The 20,449-nt window shown below is 40.6% G+C and overlaps 1 protein-coding gene across 1 annotated transcript; it reads left to right on the forward strand.

Annotated features, from left to right (window-relative positions):
• Positions 1 to 616: 616 nt before the first annotated feature.
• LOC111149236 (sarcoglycan beta) lies at positions 617 to 18,440 on the forward strand. Its single transcript, XM_022506188.1, has 6 exons — positions 617 to 674; positions 5,824 to 6,033; positions 9,952 to 10,137; positions 10,771 to 10,962; positions 11,276 to 11,407; positions 14,876 to 18,440. Exons 1-6 carry the CDS (start codon positions 639 to 641, stop codon positions 15,077 to 15,079), a joined length of 960 nt encoding a protein of 319 aa, XP_022361896.1. The 5' UTR covers positions 617 to 638; the 3' UTR covers positions 15,080 to 18,440.
• The last annotated feature ends 2,009 nt before the right edge of the window (positions 18,441 to 20,449 follow it).

Here is a 20,449-nt window from a genome sequence, read left to right on the forward strand (position 1 = left end):
GTTAGCTTGGGTTTCCCACAATGTGTACCGACAACACTGTCTCCAATAATAAATGGAAAATCCACCCCCAATACCACCGAAGAAAGCATCAGACTTCACAGGCTCTCCAAAGTTAAGAAGCATCCCTAAAGCGACTTTACGTCCTCCTTGAGCCCTCTCACTTCCCAAGATTTTAGCTGGCTAATCCGCAACGTACTAACTTCCATGCACCAGGTCACCACCCTCGTCCCCATGTGTTCTCCAAAACGCCTCTTCCCACCCTGGCCACGGAGACCCCGGCCCGTAATGCAAGGAAGACGCCACAGCTCGAGACCGCGCCAGCCCTCGGTGATGGGAACCAACGGCGAAAGAAGGGGCGACGTCGTCTTTGAAGCGCCCCTTCGGGAGAATCCAGACGCGGCCGGGGCTCGCGTGAACACCCCCGCGCGGGAAGGCGCGACCGGAGGCCACAGCGCTGGAGGCGGGGGCGGGAGAACTCGCCCGCGGGCAGCGGGAGGACTCGGAGACTTTCCCCCGCCGCAGGGGCGGGGGTGCGGCGAGCGGAACCCCCTCCCCCCCCCACCCCGCGGCCAGGGCGCAGGCGCAGGAGCGCGGGGTGCGGCCGCGCCGGGGAGGGCGGCGGCGCCGGGCGCGGGAAGATGGCGGCAGCGGCGGCAGCGGCGGCGGCCGAGCAGGTCTGGGAGCCATGCTGCAGCCGGGGGCAGGAGGGGATGGGGAGGCCGCGGCCGGCCGGTGGGGACCGCCGTGGGGCGGGTCGGCGGAGGCCGGGACGCGAGGGCGTGTGGGGGCCGCCGCGGGCCGGGCTCGGGGGGGGGGGGGGCGGAGCGGGCGGGAGGAGCTGTCCGCAGCCGGGGATGCTGGCGAGGGCCGGGCGGCACCGCGGGCAGGGGCTCCGGGTCGCTGAGGGGAAGCAGGCGGCGGCCCTCGGTCTGGCCGGCTGCCCCTCGGCGGGGCTGAGGAGGGGTCGCCGCCTGAAGGGCGGGGAGGCGGCCGTGGCAGCCGGGAGCCTGCGCCAGGACGTGCCGGGGACGTGCCGGCTTCGGTGGCCAGCGGAGATGCGGGTAAAAATAGCCTGAGCCCCGGAGCCGGGAGGCTGTCCCGACACCCGCCGACAGCCGTCAGCTGTTGCCGGGATGTCAGCTGCGGCCCTGCCTGTGCCTGCGGTCCCTCAGACGCAGGCCCCGGGTTTCTCCCCACCGCTTTGGTTTTGGAGATTCGGTCATCAGTTTAAAACTGCCTCCGTCCACTTGGTTTAAAATTATTTTTTTAATGCTTTATCAAGTATTTCCTGATCTGAATTGTAAACGTGTACCTCCGAGTAGTTTAAGAGACTATTTTCCCCCAAAAGCAAGCTAAACATACACATACACATACGCATGTTGCGTGCACATACCTAGAGTTGCTGGAGTATTTTGTTGTAATGAAAATAATTTTCATGGTGACTTTTTCCCTTAACTGTTATTTCCCTTTACGAAACCATGACATGAGAGTTTCCTTAGAAAAAGTCTCATTCTACAGCATTGCTGAAAAAATAAATGCAAGTCAAGTTGTCAGCATTCTGTTCTCGGAAAACTTAACTGCTTTGTATGTCACTGGAACAGTCATTCTAAAGGACCCCAAAAATAGAGGAAATCCACCTTCAAGAAGCTTAAAGTCAGACAGCCAAATAAATACAGAGAAATCAGCTAAGAGGGCAAGCTACAGATCATAACAGTAAATTAAAATCTAAAGGAATAAGTAAAAGTAAAAGGAGGCAAAGCTTCTTGGGGTTGTTGAGATTAAAATTGTTCCTTGGCTTCCCTGATTTCCCTCCTGACTTCTCAGCTCTTGTTTTAGATGGTTCTTTTTTTTATCTGCATCCCCTGTTGATGCTCTGGGGGTTCCACCAAGGTTCTATTCTTGCTTTTCACACAAACTGGGCAATCTGGTTCATTCCTTCGTTTCCACTCCAGAGTTAAACATAGGTCTCCAGCCTGAACTGAAATTTCCACAAGCACCCCAAACACAAAAATGTAGAAAACTGGATTGCGTCGTATTTACCATTAAAAGGGCTACAACCATCCGTCCTTGGTTAACGTAGCTAGAAACTTGAGAGCTGGACCCATCTAAAGGAGCTCAAAAGGGACCCACACTTGGTTTGATGTTCTGCTGTTCCAGGTGTGATATTTGAACAAAGGGCCCCACATTTCCTTTTTCCTCTAGACCACACATGAATATAGCAGGTCTCTACCTGAGAGTCATCTTAGATCCCCTCTGGGTCACAGTCACAGCCAATCAATCACCAGGTTCTGTAGTTCTTCCTCTTAATGCCTCTCCCCATCTTCTCTTCTTCTAAAGCTCCGTCAAGCCCTCCTTTGGACTAATATCAACACTTACCTGACAGCTGATATCTTCATCTGTAAACTCTTCTGTTCCAGTTCATCTCTTTTCAGTACAGACTTTGATTTTGCTGTAATGCAAATCTGATTGTATCACTAACCCACTTTAAAATTTTAGTAGTTCCCCATCACCTTTAGGACAAAGTCCATTGTTCTTGACACAGTACTTAGTCCATTCATTTGCTGGCCCCACACCATATCTCAGGCCTTATTTTTTGCACCATTTCTATACTCATCCTCTTCCCATCCACAGAAACTACCAAAATTAGTTCACACTGAGGTAACTTGTATTCAGAGTTTCCATGCTCTTCTCTCTGCCTGGAATGCCTTTTCTGTGATTTTGCCTGGCTTATTCCTATTTATCCTCCCAAGGTTCAGATGAAATCTCAGTCTCTTAAAAACCTTCCCCGGCTGCTTCTGCTTGCTAAGTAGAGCTGCAGTCCTCTTTTGTACCCTTTCAGCATTCTGTTCATTTGCCACCACTGTTGAACTGCCATTGCTAGTGACCCGGTCTGTCTACTCTCCTGGCCTGTCAGGAAGTTCACTGAGGGTAGGTGCTTTGTCTGGCCTGTCTTGGTGATCTGGGGCATTTGGCATATAGTAACTCTTCAATAAATCATAAATGTATCAAATTGAATATAATAATTTACATGAATTGGCAGAAAAGAGTAAAGAATGCATCCCAGGAGGGATCAATTTTGTCTTGTCTCTCTTTGTTGTAGACCTTTTATTCAAGCTCCGACTTTTAAATTGCCCATACCATGTCTGTGACAATTAGAGGAAAGCATATCTCCCTTAAGGTATTCTATGCCTTCTTGCAAAAAGTATCAAAGTGCACACTCCACTCTAAGATGTCAGCAGCATGAGTGTACCCTCACGCAGACACACAACCTACACAATACTCAACAACCTGTTTTGAAAAAAATCTGGTGAGTAGACTGAATTATCTTCTATAGAGCCTTCCTTACTGCTTTGTGGAATTACAAAAATTGTATCTGCTGCATTATTCACAATGATTAGTTCTGTCATTTTCCATTTTCCATAAACCCCTAACCAGCCTGCTACCTCTGCCACCACAGTAAGATTCCAGTAGCCTTCTCCATTCTTTCTTAGCAGATGATCTTAGCTTTCACATCCCAAAGAAAAAGAAGGTTTTCTCTCCTGGGTGTGAACTGTTTCATTAAAGTGGGAAGCCTATACTGAAAGCCTAGTCTTTTCTCATGTACTCATATCACTTTCTTTCCTGCCTCCTGGAGGGTCTCATTTCCTACATTATCCTGCCCTACTGTGAGATCTTCCATCTTTGCCCCTCTTGGCATCTTTCCCTCCATCATCAAACATACAACTCTCACCCCAAATTGGCGGGGGGCAGGGGGAGGGGAGGTGGTTACTTACTAACAGCAACCACGAAAGCACAGTTTTCCTCTGATAGTACATAATTCTTTAGCTATAGTCTTCTCTTTTTTCTTGTCTTCTCTTTCTAGACTGGAAAGTAGATGCATACATGTGATATCTTTTTAGACTGTGCCCAGCTTACTAGTTTGCTTCCCAGAGTTCATCTTTGAAGGTTGAAGCACTTCTTGACAAAGCAGGTTCAGCAACACTACTATCCTTGGTTTTCCTACCATTAATTGTATTTCTCATTTTCCACCATAGCTGCACATTTAAATTTTCCCAAGACTGTGTCCTTGGTCCGTTGTTCTCTTTCCTGTATGCTATTTTTCATAGTACATTTAATTTACCTCGGGGCTAAGCTCTCAGATCTGTATCTCTAGTCCTAACTGATCTAATACCCCATTCCGTCCTTCCCCTTGCCTTTGAGCCATGTGGTTCTCATTTAGTTTAAGTGCGACATATGCAGAATCTTCTGCCTCCTCCATTCCCCATATTTAGCTAGTCACCATTCAGTAAACATGAGATTCTTTGAAGCTGGCTGCAAATTCAGGCAGCTCCTCTCACGAAGTACGTTTTTAATCTTTCCTTTTTCATCCCACGTTAGTTTAGGCCCTCATTACCTCATTACTTCAAACCTCCATTATGACAACATCCCCAGCAGCCTGCTCACTGATAGTCCTGTTACCTCTCTCTCCTACAAGTACCCACACATTTAGCATCTTGAAATGTATGTCATTCGTGTTCAGGAACCTCCAGGGACTCCCAGTTAAACAGACAGAAAGACTAGGATTTGTACCCAGCAGTCCAAGAATTTTCTCAACCTGCTGTACTTTGCCACTGTATGCTCCCTGTGTTGCCCGCTCTGACCCACCTACTTCCTGTTTCCTGGAAAACAAATGCAAAGCCATCCTGTGTCTCCTCCGGTTGGACTCCATGGCCTGAATTGGCCATACTGGCATCTGAACATACAGATTACTTTATTGTATTGCTAACTATTTTATACCCACATCACATTTGTGATATCTAGAGAATAAGGGTCCTGTCCTATATTTCTTTAGTATTCCTATTTGTGGTATTAGTGTTTAAGCATAAAATATTTCATAAGTGCCTATTCAATAAGTAAGTTTTCTCAGAGCTCTAAAATATATGTAAGTTGGGCAGTATCCATTTCTATCCATTTTGCATTCATGACATATTACCAAAAATACCATTCAACCATAGTCTAAGTTAGAGGTCCTCAAACTTTCTGGTCTCGGGTTATTTTTATGCTCTTAAAAGTTACTGAGAATCCCAAAGAACTTTTATTTATGTGAGTTATAGTCATTGATATTTACCATATTAAAAATTAAACCAGAGAAAATTTGAAACACAGGAATACACAAGCACACATTCCATTAGCTGTTAGAGCATTGATATCACATACAGTCATTTAGCCTCTGCAAAACTCCACTGAACATTCATGAGAGAAGAAGAGTAAAAAAGGTAAATAACATCTTGGTATTATTTTGAACACAGTTTTTACTCTCCAGGCTTCTGTAAGAGTTCAGGGAGCTTCTCCTGGTCTCCCTTGCCTATACTTTGAAAACTGCTGATAGAGGATAATGTTAACTTTAGCCAACTGGGGTGATAAATAGCGAAGAGTGTCAGCCTTTCTAAATTTTTTCTTACAAATGAAATAAATAAATATATATATAATGAAACAAATCACTATAAATCATTAAAAAAAAAAGATGAACCATGTGGAATATATATGTCAATTCTTACCCCAGATGAGCTAGCTGTACACTTCAGGTACACTGGAAATGTTCAAAGCAGAGGGTAGAAATGTGTTATCAAGAGTCACACTAAAGGTTCTCCACTACCCCTCTAAGCATAACAACGTCCTGACTTGGAGCCTACAGCTCAACATGACTTCAAGTTTATCCGTGGAAAATATATGATTCAGCAGTTCAGCAGTTTGGCTTTCTTTCATTAGGAATTTGCACTTCATAAATAAATGCATTGAAAAGAGTGGGTATGGCTGTTCCATTGTGTTGCATTTTGTTTTTAGCAAAGTTCCAACGGTCCTGTAAAGAAGTCCATGCGGGAGAAGGCTGTCGAGAGAAGGAATGTCAATAAGGAGCATAATAGTAATTTCAAGGCCGGATATATTCCAATCGATGAAGATCGCCTCCATAAAACAGGATTGAGGGGGAGAAAGGGCAATTTAGCCGTCTGTGTCATTATCCTGTTGTTTATCCTGGCTGTCATCAACTTAATTGTAAGTATGTGGTACAGAATTTTCTTTTTTTAATGACCATGGGGAATTTTTTAGTGAAATCATGGACTTTGTTTCTATAATTTCTTTCAAAACCCTCTTGCCTTCTGCTTTTCAATACATGTTTTCTCACTTTAAGTTTTTCTTAGATGCAGAGTTACCCTTCACAGCATGTGCAAAGAGCCCCTGACTTGCTTACTCTCCAAATATTGTCTAACAGAATCCTGTCTTCCTAATTTCACATGCAACAGTGCCTTTTATCAAATGTTTTTGAAACAGGAGATTCCATCTTTTACACACATAGAAAAGACCCACTGGCCTTTTTTTTAAATTTATTATTGAAGTGTAGCTAAGATACAATGTTATTCTTAGTTTCAGGTGTATAGCATAAGGGATTGGACAGTTCTATACAGTACTCAGGGCTCACTGTAGGCGTAGTCACCACCTGTCACCAAATAGTGTTATTACAGTGTTATTGACTGTATTCCCTATGCTGTGCTTTGCATCTCTGTGACTTATTTTATAAGTCTGTACCTCTTCTTACTGAGTTGCCATAAATATGTTATTTATTTTTAAAAACCTAGTATGCTAGTATTGCCACATGTTAATTTTGTTTAGAAGAAAATGTGCATGGAACATTCCCTTTAAAGAACTTAGCTTTTGGAAGGGTAAAGTCAGCTGGGTAGGAGACACTTGACTGCCTTCACCTCTCCTAAAAAAAATATAATCCTTTCTGTTCTCATTCAGCTTTTCCTAAATTTAGTATTACCTCCTCCACCAGATTTTAAAATCGTAAACCCTTGTTTGATAGCAGAGAGTTATCTTTTGTAGTGTTTCTATGTTGTTATAGACTGGAAGGATCCGGTAGGCCAGTTTACTCTAAGGTGCTGAAGACCTAGTATGTTGCCTTTTCCAAAGAGACTTGCTTTTCTAAAGAAGAAGACTTAATCCAAGGTTGTAACTACCTGAGGGTTAAACTTGAACCCCTCTGGCATGTGCGTAGATGACATATGCCGAGGGTCGTTATTGGTCTACCTGTGACGGATGAACGTGGGCCACAGTGGATCTAAAGAAATTCCATTTATTTTTATTTTTGGCTACTAATACTTTTAAGCCAGTCCTTTATACTTTATGTTCCTCCCAAACCTTTGTGTCTCATTCTTCCCGTACATTGGAAAGAGCTGGTACTATAAATAGTTTTTCTAGGAGCACATGTTCTGAATTTATTTTATTTTATACATTTTCGTTGTTGTTGGAAACTTCTGGTTAAGATGGAAGAATGAAGACATTTTTATCCCCTTCCTCTTTAAAAAGCTCATCGCAAGGTAAATGTCAAGAAACAGAAATACCTTGAAAGAATGTGGGAGGCAACCGAAATCCTAAACCATAATGTATGAAGACAAAAAAGCAGGAGGAGAAATGGCAGTTCACTTACCAGAGAAGGGAACCTGTTCCTTTGTGTTGGTGACAGTGCCTTGCACAATCATCAGGAATTGGAAATACAAGTACCGTGAAAAGCAGGAGTGAGGCAGGAATGGAAAACAGCTTTTCGAGAACCCTGTAGAAGCAGTCAGAGATCCCTAGCCTTCCTCTGCCTTCCAGCCAGCAGTTAGGCAACCTTGCCTTGTAACCCCACACAGCATGTCATGGAAGGGAGAGGATTCTTCCTGCCTGAGGAGGGGAGGGATGCTGGAAGCGGGCAGGTCTGAATCCTGAGTGCTGAGACTCTGTTTCCCAGCTCTCTAGCTCTCTTCTCAGTCTCTTTCTCTAGCTCCCTGGTCCCAGGGGGATGTCCCCCAGGCAGGAGATGAAGTAGCCTGCTCTGGGGAAACTGAAGCATCTGGAGGAAAAACCTGTAGATACTGACACCTGGCAGGTCCCAGTGGAAAAGCCACCTCATCTCCTACTGTGAAGCCTGTCTGTCACAAGCCTCACCCCACACAGAGAACTTTCTGTGCACTTTTTTAAACTTCACTGTTCAATATGAACACTGAGCCACTAGGGATCCATGGATCTCTTGGCAAAGCTCCCAGAATTGAAAAATGATGGAGCCCAAAAACAAACAAACCATGGGGAAAATAGGAATTCAAGGAGATAGAGAAAAATACAATGAATGACAGAAAACTTAAAAAACTAAAACCAATATCTTCAGAGAAAAGAGAGGATATTACATCCACAAAACAAGGATAACATGCCATTAAGAAGGAGCTATTAAAGAATAAGGAAGAACTTGCAAAAATACATAGGGATGGATGGATGGATGGATGGATGGATGGATGGATGGATGGATGGATGGATAGACAGAGAGATTGGAAGATAAAGAAAAGGAACCCTTCTAGAAAGCTCAATAAAATTAAAGAATCCAGGAAGTGTAACATTCTGTTAATAGGAGTTTCAGAAAAAGATAAGAAGGAACACTGGGGAGAAAGTTATCAAACATGTAAATCAAGAAAATTTCCTAGAACAGATTGAAAACTACCATTCTAGGTCCAATGTCATGCATAAAAGACTCACACCAAGGCCATGACTGAAATTTAAGAAAACCAGGGATAAAGAGAAGATCCTAAAATCTTCCAGAGGAGAAATAAAAGCAGGTTATGTATGAAGAACACAAAATCAGAGATGTCAGACCTCCCAAATGCAGCCCTGCCAACCAAACAGCAAGACAGCAAGGGCCTTCAAAATTCGGAGGGAAAATAGCACCAACCCTAGAATGTCTATCAAGCTAGACTAGTAATCAAATGTGAGGGCTTATAGAGACGTTTTTTAACTGTGCACACTCTCAAAATTTCCTTCACGTACATTCTTTCTTTTTTTTTTAAAGATTTTATTTATTCATTTGAGAGACAGAGAGAGCATGAGAGGGGAGAAGGTCAGAGGGAGAAGCAGACTCCCTGCAGAGCTGGGAGCCCCATGTGGGCCTTCAGGATCATGACCTGAGCAGAAGGCAGTGGGTCAACAGACTGAGCCACCCAGGTGCCCACATACATTCTTTCTAAGGAGGAGCTCACTGCCGGAAGGCACTAACTCCCAGAAAACTGAAGGCAGGGATGCAGGAAACTGGGTATCCAGCGCGGGAGAGAGACAGAGAAGTTCCAGCACGAAAGCGAAGGAAAAGTTTGAGGTGACTGCTGTGTCATCGCAGACCTAGGGGGAACAGTCCAGATTGGAGCAAGCTCAGAGTCCCAGCAAGCTTTCCTGAGACAGAAAAATAGAACTCCTAGAATAGATTATCCAAGAGGTTTGGACTTTGAGAACCTTTTACTGAGTGACCTTTTATAAAGACTTTGGAGGTTTTGAAAATTTTCAGTCGGGTTTTCAAAGAAACTAAGCAAATGTGGTCCAGTGCCGAAGAAAGACAAGTATGAAACTCCAGGAGACGCAGAATACAAAAAAGGAACTGCTCTCTTAGTTACAGTATTTGGCTTAGCAATGAACAGTACTTATACAGTTGCAGTACTAAAAATACTGAACCTGGGTCTAGCTAGCATTCGAGACGGGTGCCAGTGGAGAAGAAATATAAATGAGATAAATTCTCATCTGCTAAAGTAAGAAATTAATAGGTAAAACCTTAGATTGATGAGTGAAGAAATAATATACTCACATCACTTAAAAATCTGGAAAAATTCGAGATGAAATACCTAAAATTGTTTGAAAGTAGCTGTCACCGGACAAGATGTGGAGGAAGCAGAAAAAATAAGAAACTGCTCTTCTAGCACTTTGACTTTTAGCTATTTGCCTGTAATACCTTGATCAAATTGAAATGGGTTTAATTTTTAAGTGGAAAACCAGGGGATGTGTTCATGTCACTGGTGAGACATCTTAGGAAGTTTAATCCTTTGGCAATTGTCTTTTCTGTTTGTTTTCTAATTATGTTAAATGTGTGCTACCAATTAACAGGGGGCTTGTTTTCTCTTGTAGATAACACTTGTTATCTGGGCTGTGATTCGCATCGGGCCAAATGGCTGTGACAGCATGGAGTTTCATGAAAGCGGCCTGCTCCGGTTTAAGCAAGTATCTGACATGGGAGTTATACATCCTCTTTATAAGAGCACAGTAGGAGGAAGGCGAAATGAAAACTTGGTTATCACTGGCAACAACCAGCCTGTAAGTTCCCACATCAGTCGAGGGACATTAGAGGAAAATTCTTTGTAAAAACCTAGAGTGGATTATTGGAAATGGATATTTTCCTCGAGAGAATATTCATAAGCATATTTAATAATATTGTTGGTCTTGTAATCTGTAAATATTACATGCTTTCTTAATATCTTAATATGGCAGCATTTTCTGTAATAGATTAATGACTCTAAGAATAGCGTGTTCTTTCTTCTCCATGCAAGGTAACCTGCAAACAGAGCACCTTCCCAGGTTGGAATTCCCTGTACTTTCTAGGAGTCTAGAAGGGAATATGCCAATGGAGTCAGTGGCAGCCATGCAGGTGGCTGCTGTAACACAGGTTTTCAGTGGACCAGAACCTTAAGGAGGTATTCTTATCACCCCCTGCCCGCCTTGGATCTGGGTCCGTCTGTCTGCCCTGTGACCCATGGATTTGTGCAGCATAGTACAACCAAACAAGCGTATAGATCCTCATTTTAAGAACTCTTTTCCCAAGTGGATAGAGAGATGCCATTAAAATTATTGGAAGTTAGTCTGTTGTAAAGTGTTTTTAATAATGTTCTTGATGAATTTTGGGTGCAGCCTCCTTTGAAAACATATTCATGATAAAGTGTTTCTCTGTAGATTGTTTTCCAGCAAGGGACAACAAAGCTCAGTGTCGAAAAGAACAAAACTTCTATCACCAGTGACATTGGCATGCAGTTTTTTGACCCGAGGACGCAGAATATCTTGTTCAGCACAGACTATGAAACTCATGAGTTTCATTTGCCAAGTGGAGTGAAAAGTTTGAATGTTCAAAAAGCATCTACCGAAAGGGTATGATTTCTTTTGTTTGCTTTATTAATGGAAGAGAATTACTCTCTAAAGTTACAAAGCAGGAGGGGAGTTTTGCTGGTTTATAGTGATGTGAAAGAATAAGTTCTGGAACAGTGGGAAGGACTAATTAGTTCTAGATTCGTCATCTGATCATTATCAAGTCACGTCTCTTCATCTCAACCCCTATAAAACGTGACTGAAAATTCTTGCCTTTCATATTCCATGGGTGAAACTCCTATTCCTCTGTCTCTGATAATAATTCTCACTTTAATTTAGAAATGCTTTTTATTACTTTTTTTTTTGTAATTTTCAGATTACCAGCAATGCTACTAGTGACTTAAATATAAAAGTTGACGGGCGTGCTATCGTGCGTGGAAATGAAGGTGTATTCATTATGGGCAAAACCATTGAATTTCACATGGGCGGTAATATGGAGTTAAAGGCAGTGAGTATTTCTTAAGAGTTTTAGAGAATAAGTAGATTCTTGGGCATATAAATTTATATGTGGAACAGTATACAATTATTTAATATGGTAATGTAGTTGTATATTTTTTGACATGGGGAGATGTTCAAAATGGACTCAGAAGTCAAAGACAGTTACAGTTTGTGAAATGTCTTATTTTTATTTTTCAAAACATATGTACATTCATAAAAACCTAGAAGGGTATGCCAGAATGTCAACAATGGTTGACTATGGGTAGCAGGATAACAGATGACTTTAATTTTATTTTTCATTCTGCTTGCCTCTTGTTTTCTAAAAAAAATTTTTACAACATGTTACCTGTATTATTTTAAAAGGCAAAAATAAATAAACTTCCAAAATTCTGGAAGAATTCTCAAAGTAAGAATTATCAAAGTAATTATCCATTCCCTGAAGTTGTTGGGTTTTGGCTTTTTTTTATATGTACAATTTCTTATTTTTTTATTAACATATAACATATTATTAGCTCCAGGGGTACAGGTCTGTGAATCGCCAGGTTTACACACTTCACAGCACTCACCATAGCACATACCCTCCCCAATGTCCATAACCCCATGTTGGGTTTTTTTTTAAATTAAATATTTTTCATGCCCTTTCCCAAGTTTTATATCCAGCGATGTGAAAATCAATTAGCAAATGTACAAAACATATTTTATTTACCCATCTATTATTAACTGCAAAGGGAAAAGATTTTGCCTTTATTATAGCTATTAAAAAGTGAAGTTGTGTTTTTTTTTTAAAAGATTTTATTTATTTATTTGACAGACAGAGATCACAAGTAGGCAGAGAGGCAGGCAGAGAGAAAGGAGGAAGCAGGCTCCCCGCTGAGCAGAGAGCCCAATGCGGGGCTCGATCCCCGGACCCTGGGATCACGACCTGAGCCGAAGGCAGAGGCTTTAACCCACTGAGCCACCCAGGCTCCCCAAAAAGTGAAGTTTTATCCTTCACAGATTATATCTGAACTTCAGTAGGTAACGTATCTCATGTAAGGGAGCCGGAAATCCAAAAACTGTTTACCTGCTTAGTTTTGATCAAAGCATATTTATTCAAAACGTCCTTGGCCACCAGCTATGTGCTACTTAACTAAAGCTAATTAAATTATTTTACCAAGCATCATATATGACAGAAATAAAATTAATCCTAAGAACTTATAAAAATAAAATAATTATTTCCTTTTATTTAAATTTAACTTAGAAAAAATAAGCTTTAAAAATTGAGTTTTCCATTTACATAAATAGCGTTCTCCTCTAAAACACATATTACAATTTCTAAATAACAAAGATAAACACTAATGTGTTTCTTGCCAGAAACTCAATAGCAATACTGAATATGTTTTGCCTGTATTGTAGTAAGAAGCCATTCCTCTAAGAGCATAGTGTTGAGGAACCATCACAGTGGGGCTATTATTCTCAGCACTGGAAACTCAAAGAAGCAAGAGGTGTGATAGCTGGCATATAGCATATGTGATAGCTGGCATATAGCATATAGCCATTAGCAAGTTACCTAAATCTTTTTTTTTCCTACCTGAAAATTCTGCCTGTTGTTGATATGGGAAATATTAAGATACTTTGAAATATATATACATATATACCAGTTTCTCCACAATTAAAGAAAAACAAGGCACCAGTATTGAAAAGATAATTAGCTTTATAATCCAATTAATATCAGTGGTTAGTTTTTAAATGTATAGCTAATTATAAGAAATTTTTTTTATAAAGTAAGAATTTTATCAATTAAACTGCATTTAAAGAAATAACTGCTCTAGCAATTTAAAGAAAGTAAAATTAAATGACCACAAGATGGCAACATTGAAACAAAATTTCAAAATTCATCACAAGGACTCTGTTTATTTCATATGCATACTGACACTACATAGTCAGTTAGCTGTCAACATTTCTTCAAACCCAACTTTGTCTCATTGCTTTGAATGCCTTCTATAACCCAATGACTTGGAACTCCTGCTTTAATCTCTTCTCTGAACTAAGACTCACATACTCAGCTGAGTTCTTCTCCACTCCAGTGCGTAATAGGCATCTCCAATTCAACAGGTCTAAAATCTTCATACCCTCTCTCTCTCCCCAAACATGCCTTTCTTTCAGTGTTCCCATCTTGTTAAATGGTGCCCATCAGTCCGTCAGCAAAGCCTTAAAAAATAGAGTCTGACTGCTTCTCATTGCCTCCACCACCACTACCGATGTTATAAACCACCGCATCCCGCCACACTGTTGGAATGGCTTCCTAAATGGTCTGGCTGCTCTCTCATTCACCCCTGTAGTCAGTTCTCTGTGCAGCAGCCAGAGTGATCCTGTCTCAGAGATCACATCACTTCCACATTCAGACCTCTCCAAATGGCTTCTCATCTAACTAGGGATAAAACTCAAAGTCCATTCCGTTCCCCAACATGTCCGGCCCTGAGTTATTTCTTTGACTCATTTCCTACTAGTCCACTCCCTTGTGCTCTCTGCTTTAGCCACACTGGCTTCCACCTGTTCCTCGAACACCTAGCACATCTTCACACTGGGGCCTTGGCATGTACTGGGTCCTCTGCCTGAAGGGCCCTTCCCCGGTTGCCCACATGGCTTACTCATATCATCTGGTTTCTGCCACACTGTGACCACATCAGAGAGGCCTTCCCTGACCAGCCTGTGTAAATAGAGCCCCTGCCTGGTCACTCTCTCTGCTTACCTTTTTTTCCCAGTGATGTTATATTTATTTTACCTGTTCACCTGTTTATTTTCTGCCACTCTCCATTAAAACGTCAGCTGTATGAGAGCTTGGACTTAGCTCTCTGTTAATTGCTGGATCCTCAGCACCTAGAATAGTATCTAATACATAGTAGACACTGAATAATTATTTGTTGATTGAATGAAAAGAAAAAAAGAAAGAAGGAGGAAAGAAGAGAGAGGCAGGCTTAGGAGTTCCCAAAAATAAAGGGGCTACAGTACAAGAATGTTCCTGAAACAGTACGCATGGAGAAGAGAACCTCGAGGCAGTTTTCTTTGAGTGCCCAGTCTTCAAAATTATCTGGTTTGAATCTTGATTTGTGGTGTGTAAAAACATTAGAAATTAAAATTAATTTTTCTATAGGAGAAAAACAGTGTTTTTCTTCTCGTCATCAGAAACATACCAGTCAGTAATTTTGTAAAAACTCTCTTAAGAAGTAACAATTGAAAATGACCTGTATCAGTCTTACGCACTTAGGAATTTTGATATAATTTTAATAGAGGGTGTTAAAACTGTATTGATACACACTAAAGAGGTCACTAGTTGAATCTTGACATTGGTTTTGTTTTCCCTGTTGTTGTTTTGGTCATGACTTTACTGTTTTTTTTACCACTTATTTTCCTGGTTACTATTCTAAGTTTTGTTTATTAATTTTGTTCTATTTCCATTTGTGGAGGTAAATAAATCATGTTATTATTCTCCTGATAGGAAAACAGCATCATCCTAAACGGAACTGTGATGGTTAGCACAAGTCGCCTACCTAGTTCCTCCAGCGGAGACCAGTTTGGGACGGGCAACTGGGTGCGTTACAAGCTGTGTATGTGTGCGGACGGGACGCTCTTCAAAGTACAAGTGACGGGCCAGAACATGGGCTGCCAGATCTCAGACAATCCCTGTGGAAACACTCACTAGAAGAGCCCGAGAGGTCACCTGCGTGTTCATATCGTGACTTTTTTTAAGAGTGTGCATGCAAGTCATGTTTTTAGAGAGTTTGCGGTAACTCTCACCTACAGAGCACTACCGCACCTATTATGTAATCTCCATATTTAAAAGATTCTCAGCTTAAATTTGAATACATTTCATTAAGTTGCACTGATCTTCAAATTACAGTTCTAAAGTAATTATCAGAAGTGAATACAAGCAAAATTCATCTTCAAAGGATTTTTAAAATCCCACGGTTCCTTGTCTAAAGGATAAAGGGCTGAAGCAACCGTTTATACTCACTGTAAGTACATTTGGTAAATGGGGATACACCCATTTAAGGGGTTTGAAAGGTGGCGCCGTTAGTAAATGTTACATGCTCTGTCTTTTGGCTTCTAAGAGAATGGTCTCAGATTTTTAGTGCATTAATTTTCAGCTGTGTTCTCAATGCAAGTGAAATCATTAAAGAACGTCGCATATGTGATTGGTAAGAAACTAAGGTTTCTTAGTTTTGCACTAGGATGAAAATACTTTGTAATAGAATATTTACTTGCTAAATATTGATGAGTATGAGATGTTCACAATGTGGTAGAAATTGAAACACCAGCTTTGTTAGATCCTGATGACAGCTGTCATTTACATGACTCATTCTAGCCACTGTCCCAGGCACTGCGTCTGTAACATTGCTGATTCATTACAGCTCTGGATGTAGGGGTTATTATCCCAGGTTTTCCCCTTAGGAAACTGAGGATCAGAGGAGTTAAGAGATTTACCTTATGTCACACAGTATAATAACTGCCCACGTTGGGACTGGAGCTCACATGTGATTCAAACCTAAAATGTACCTACTTCCAAATACTGTGTCCTTTTCACTATCTGCACTGAAGTCTTAATATTTAAAAATGGACAGAGACAAATTCAGACTCACCCAAGCAGGTAAGGATCAAATAAAACAGCCATGCTTACTCTAGTTTAAAAAATTAAAAATCAATCTCATGTCAAAAAAAATTGGCCAACTGCTATCAGATTTTAAACTAGCTTGTGCCAATCCAAAATATTATGTGATAGAGAAGTCCAGTTAGCCTAGCTGTAGGCTACTGCAGTTTCCTAACTGATGGGCCTTGGCCCCTGGGGGTACCTGAATTGGGTAAAAGGGTCACTAAGATATTTAGACCCTCAGGGCAACGCAGTGCGAAGCAGGAGGCCGTGGCCCCAGGCAAGTCCGCCCCACTGCGCCATTCAAGGAGCACCCATTGCAGTGTGTGCTGGGCCTGAACAAAGTTGGGCAGCATGGTGTGAAGGGTGCTGATAGAGAAAATTCGTCTTTAAGTAGTTTTGGAGTAAGTATGAGAACTGATCTCTGCTCCTCATATCCCAATCCCAAATCATGACAATCCCATTGTCATGATTTACAACCCTGAAAGCCGGTTGATTTTTAATGTATTTTATAATTGACTTAAAAGGAACTCTCTGGTATTATTAATCACACACAGAGCATCAGGGGCCAAGTTTTTAAAATAGTTTGCTGTAAAATAAGCAGTAGAGATAAATCATAAGCCCCACTCTGCGTTCAAGTCTAACAGTATTCTGCCGTGGTCACTTTGAACTGTGTAGATAAGAAAATCGATACAAAAATGGATCTGCATTCAGCCTATGCACAGTTCTCTCTGATAGAGCAACCAGATGCCTTAGAGATTACGAGCAGTCATTAAAGTGTACTGAAGGAGATGAGCTTACTATCTAATACTAAGTGCAGTTTTTAAATGAAGGGGGAAAGTGAACTTTATTTTTTTTATTTAAATCCAGTTAGCCAATTTATAGTACATTAGTTTCAGATGCAGCGTTCAGTAAGTTATCAGTGATATACGACACCCAGTGCTCATCACCTCACGTGCCCTCCTTAATGCCTGTCACCCAAGAAGTGAACTTTCTGACCTTTGAGTGGTATTAATTGTTGTGATAGTCAGAACTTATTTGAATATATGCAGTGTCATTTCATATTTGAATGATGTTCAGAAAAATCCGTTGGAATTTTCATTCAGACACATAGTCTATTTTTAATTTCACATTCTTGTCTGTTCTATTTAGATTTGCTTGGAAAGTCTAAATATTTTTGCAAAAACCACAAAACACTACGTTACAAAGTATTATTTATTGAGTATAATTCACGAAGCAATCTATTTTTACTCCTCTTTGAGAAATACTTGTGTTTTTGATACATCTCCATTAAGTGCTTTTAACATGAGAGGATATTTTGATGTTTTTATGGGACTGTAAAGGTAACAGGTACAGTATTTTAGGACACTTTGCAGGTAGCCTTTGCCTTTTCATTGAGATGTAGACCTGGAAAACTCACAGGAAATGAGATCAGGAACAAACCGTCTATTTCACTTGCGATCTACTTTGCATAATGGTAAAACTTCAGCTCCTCGTTCTCACCACCAGATGGTATTTTTCAAAACCCGAAATGTTAACTTTGCCTCTTTCTCCTGGTTGTTCATCCCCTGCCTTGAGCACTGATAGGACAAGAAGCAGACTCGGGGAAAGTAGATAGACAAAGACAGGCTCCCAGGAGAGGGGGGTAGATTCTTGCTTGTGTAAATAACCGCATTACTTCAGAGAGAGGTCGCAATGACGAGGGAGACAAATGAAATAAAAGCAAAGTATTTCAGAAACCGTCCAACAGGCAGCTGGGAAAATGCAAAACAACACAAGGGGGGACTGTCTATATATGGTCTGCAAGATTTAAATATATCCTTATTTGTATTCTTTGTGTGTTATGACAAAAATGAAATAAATTTTGTGTGATAGTTCTAATGATGAAAGGTGGAAGTTCTACCTAGCTTTGAAAGAATTTTTTTTAAAGAGGATAAGAACATTATGGTGCTTAACTTGATGAAAAAGAGACCATTGAAATGCTGATATTTTTAGTAGTCTTTTAAAAAGTGTTGAGGGGGCAAAGACTACAAATTATGCCATATAAAAATAAACCTCTAACTGTTTTGGATTGCTAACCTGAGTTTCAGTTAATTCAGTTTGTAATTACTATTAATGATCTCTCTTTACAATAAAGATTCTGTAAATTGCTGTTGATTTTTTAATGATTAAAACTCTGGCGGGTTTCTGCTGAATCATACAAACATGATAGATTTAACTATACCTTGAGTATACTTAAATACATTGGTGTTTACGTAATCCGTCTGGAATCCTAGAGCTCATCATTCGAAGCTGTATGGTTGCTATTTGGATAGTCCTACCCTCTGTGCATTGCAGACTGTCTCTCTCTAGTCTCTTCCCTCCGTGTCCAAGGGGAATGTGCACACTGTCACTGTGGCAAGAGGCCAGAACCTGGAAGACGAAAGGGCGAAGGTTTCCAGGGGCAGGGAGCCTCCAAGGGCAGATGGGTGGAGCTTTAAACGCTCAGGTCTAAATCCCCACCCACCTGGCTGTATCCAGACAGAGACCCATTTGAAAACCACCCAAAGACCAGAAGGTATGCCTTAGAAACTGTTACTGTTGTTGTGTTCTTTCTATACCTTATCAAACATGCCTTCTGCTTTCTTCCAATTGTTTTAACTTCCCTTTTATAGAAGAATGGCCTCTTGGTTTCTGTTGTACTTTCTGTTTTTTTCTAGAGCCTTCCTATCTCACTCTCTGACACACACACCTCCAATATCTCAGCTTCCTCATACTTAGGCTTGAATGTGTCCATTTAAAGACTGACATTTTACCTAATTGTTTTCCAGTTTCCTTAGAAAGTTTTTCTAGAGTTCTCAGGAGTTCTTTACCTATTACATGAAAGTCTGTATATAATACACATAATTTTTCTTTACAAATCAGTGTTTCATTTTAAGACATAAAGTTATCTAGCTTTTTGAACTCAAATTTATTAGTTAACATATAAACCTCAACTTAAAAAGAACCAGGTCAGTGAAAATTTTTAACATGCCCCCATAAGTATTTGTCAATCATATGTTTCTCTTCAGTACTGCAGAGTAAGGTGCCTGTGAATGACCGTGTTTTGGGATTGTTCATATTGTTACATTCACAAGGTCTACAATTGTATTTACAATGATTGCAGCTTTGAATATAGAGACATATCTTTCTGGCTGGACAAGTTAATTCAATGTCTGGTATTGTGTAAGAAGTACGTTATCAAAATAAATCACTGCTCTATGCTGTAGGGCACCGTTACGGTTCGTTGACACGTGTACCTCGATTTAGGTGCCCTTTAAAATGTAGGAGAGTTGACCTTGTATAAAACCAAAGTTTAAAAGTTACATGTTTCATTTCATTCACTCCGTGCACTTATTTATCCAAACGGCACAGCCTTGGGACAGACTACAGACTATTGAAAATATAAAACATGGGGAGAAGGGAGAGGAATTATATATATATGTAGTTCTTCTAGTCATAAAAAAAAAATTAAGAGTCTCTTGTGAATGGATCTCTCTCTCTCTCTCTCTCTTTCTTTCTCTCTCTCTCTCTCTAAATACACACATATATATTTGGAAATATGTGAAATATATATATTTGGAAAACACGGCCCTTCTGGGAACTTACAGTCTTTTGGGGAGTTTACTATCCATTTTCTTTGAAAATTTTTGTGTATACACATTTAGCCATTGTAGATACTTTAAAATTTTCAATTGCTTCTCAAACTTTGATGAAAATGAGACTTGATATTTATGTATCTCATTAAATCCTGATGGTGCTGATGCAGACCATCATTTTTAAAACCCATTTTGCTTATGTTGTGTCTAAATAATTTCAAAATTTTTAAAGTCACAAAAAATGTAAATTTTTTAATTTTTTAAAAAATCAAGAGTCTCCTTTGAATTGAACTTGCCCTTCATATAGTTCATAGTTTAGTGTAACTGGATGGCTTGTCACTCACATAATAAACCACATAGCTGATTACAGGTTGTAGATAAGCATAATAGACTTTGCTCAGTACTAATGACCAGCAAAAAAACAGAAGTCTTTAATCTTGGTAGGTTTTCCTCCAAAGCAGACTGCACGGTGAGTGTTCTTGGAATAACAGAGGTGAGGCCCAAGTGAATATTTTCTAGAAAATCAGGGGAGTTATTTATTTAAATTGTGACATAAATGTAATTGCTTACTATGGCTTTACCATTTTGTTAAAGCCTTAGAGAGAGAGAGAGAAGTCGAGCATGTGTGTGGTTGGGGGTGGGGAGGAGGGAGAGGAAGAAGCAGACTCCGGGCTGGGATTGGGACCTGAGCCTAAGGCAGACACTTAACCGATTGAGCTACCCAGGCACCCCACAGCTTTACCATTTTTTAAGCTACATTTTAATGCCCCAAGTTTTAAGAAATCAAATGCACTTAAATTGGCAATCA

This window comes from Enhydra lutris, unplaced genomic scaffold (genome assembly GCF_002288905.1).
Source record: "Enhydra lutris kenyoni isolate GAN:26980312 unplaced genomic scaffold, ASM228890v2 scaffoldscaffold21, whole genome shotgun sequence".
Classification (NCBI taxonomy): Eukaryota; Metazoa; Chordata; class Mammalia; order Carnivora; family Mustelidae; genus Enhydra; species Enhydra lutris.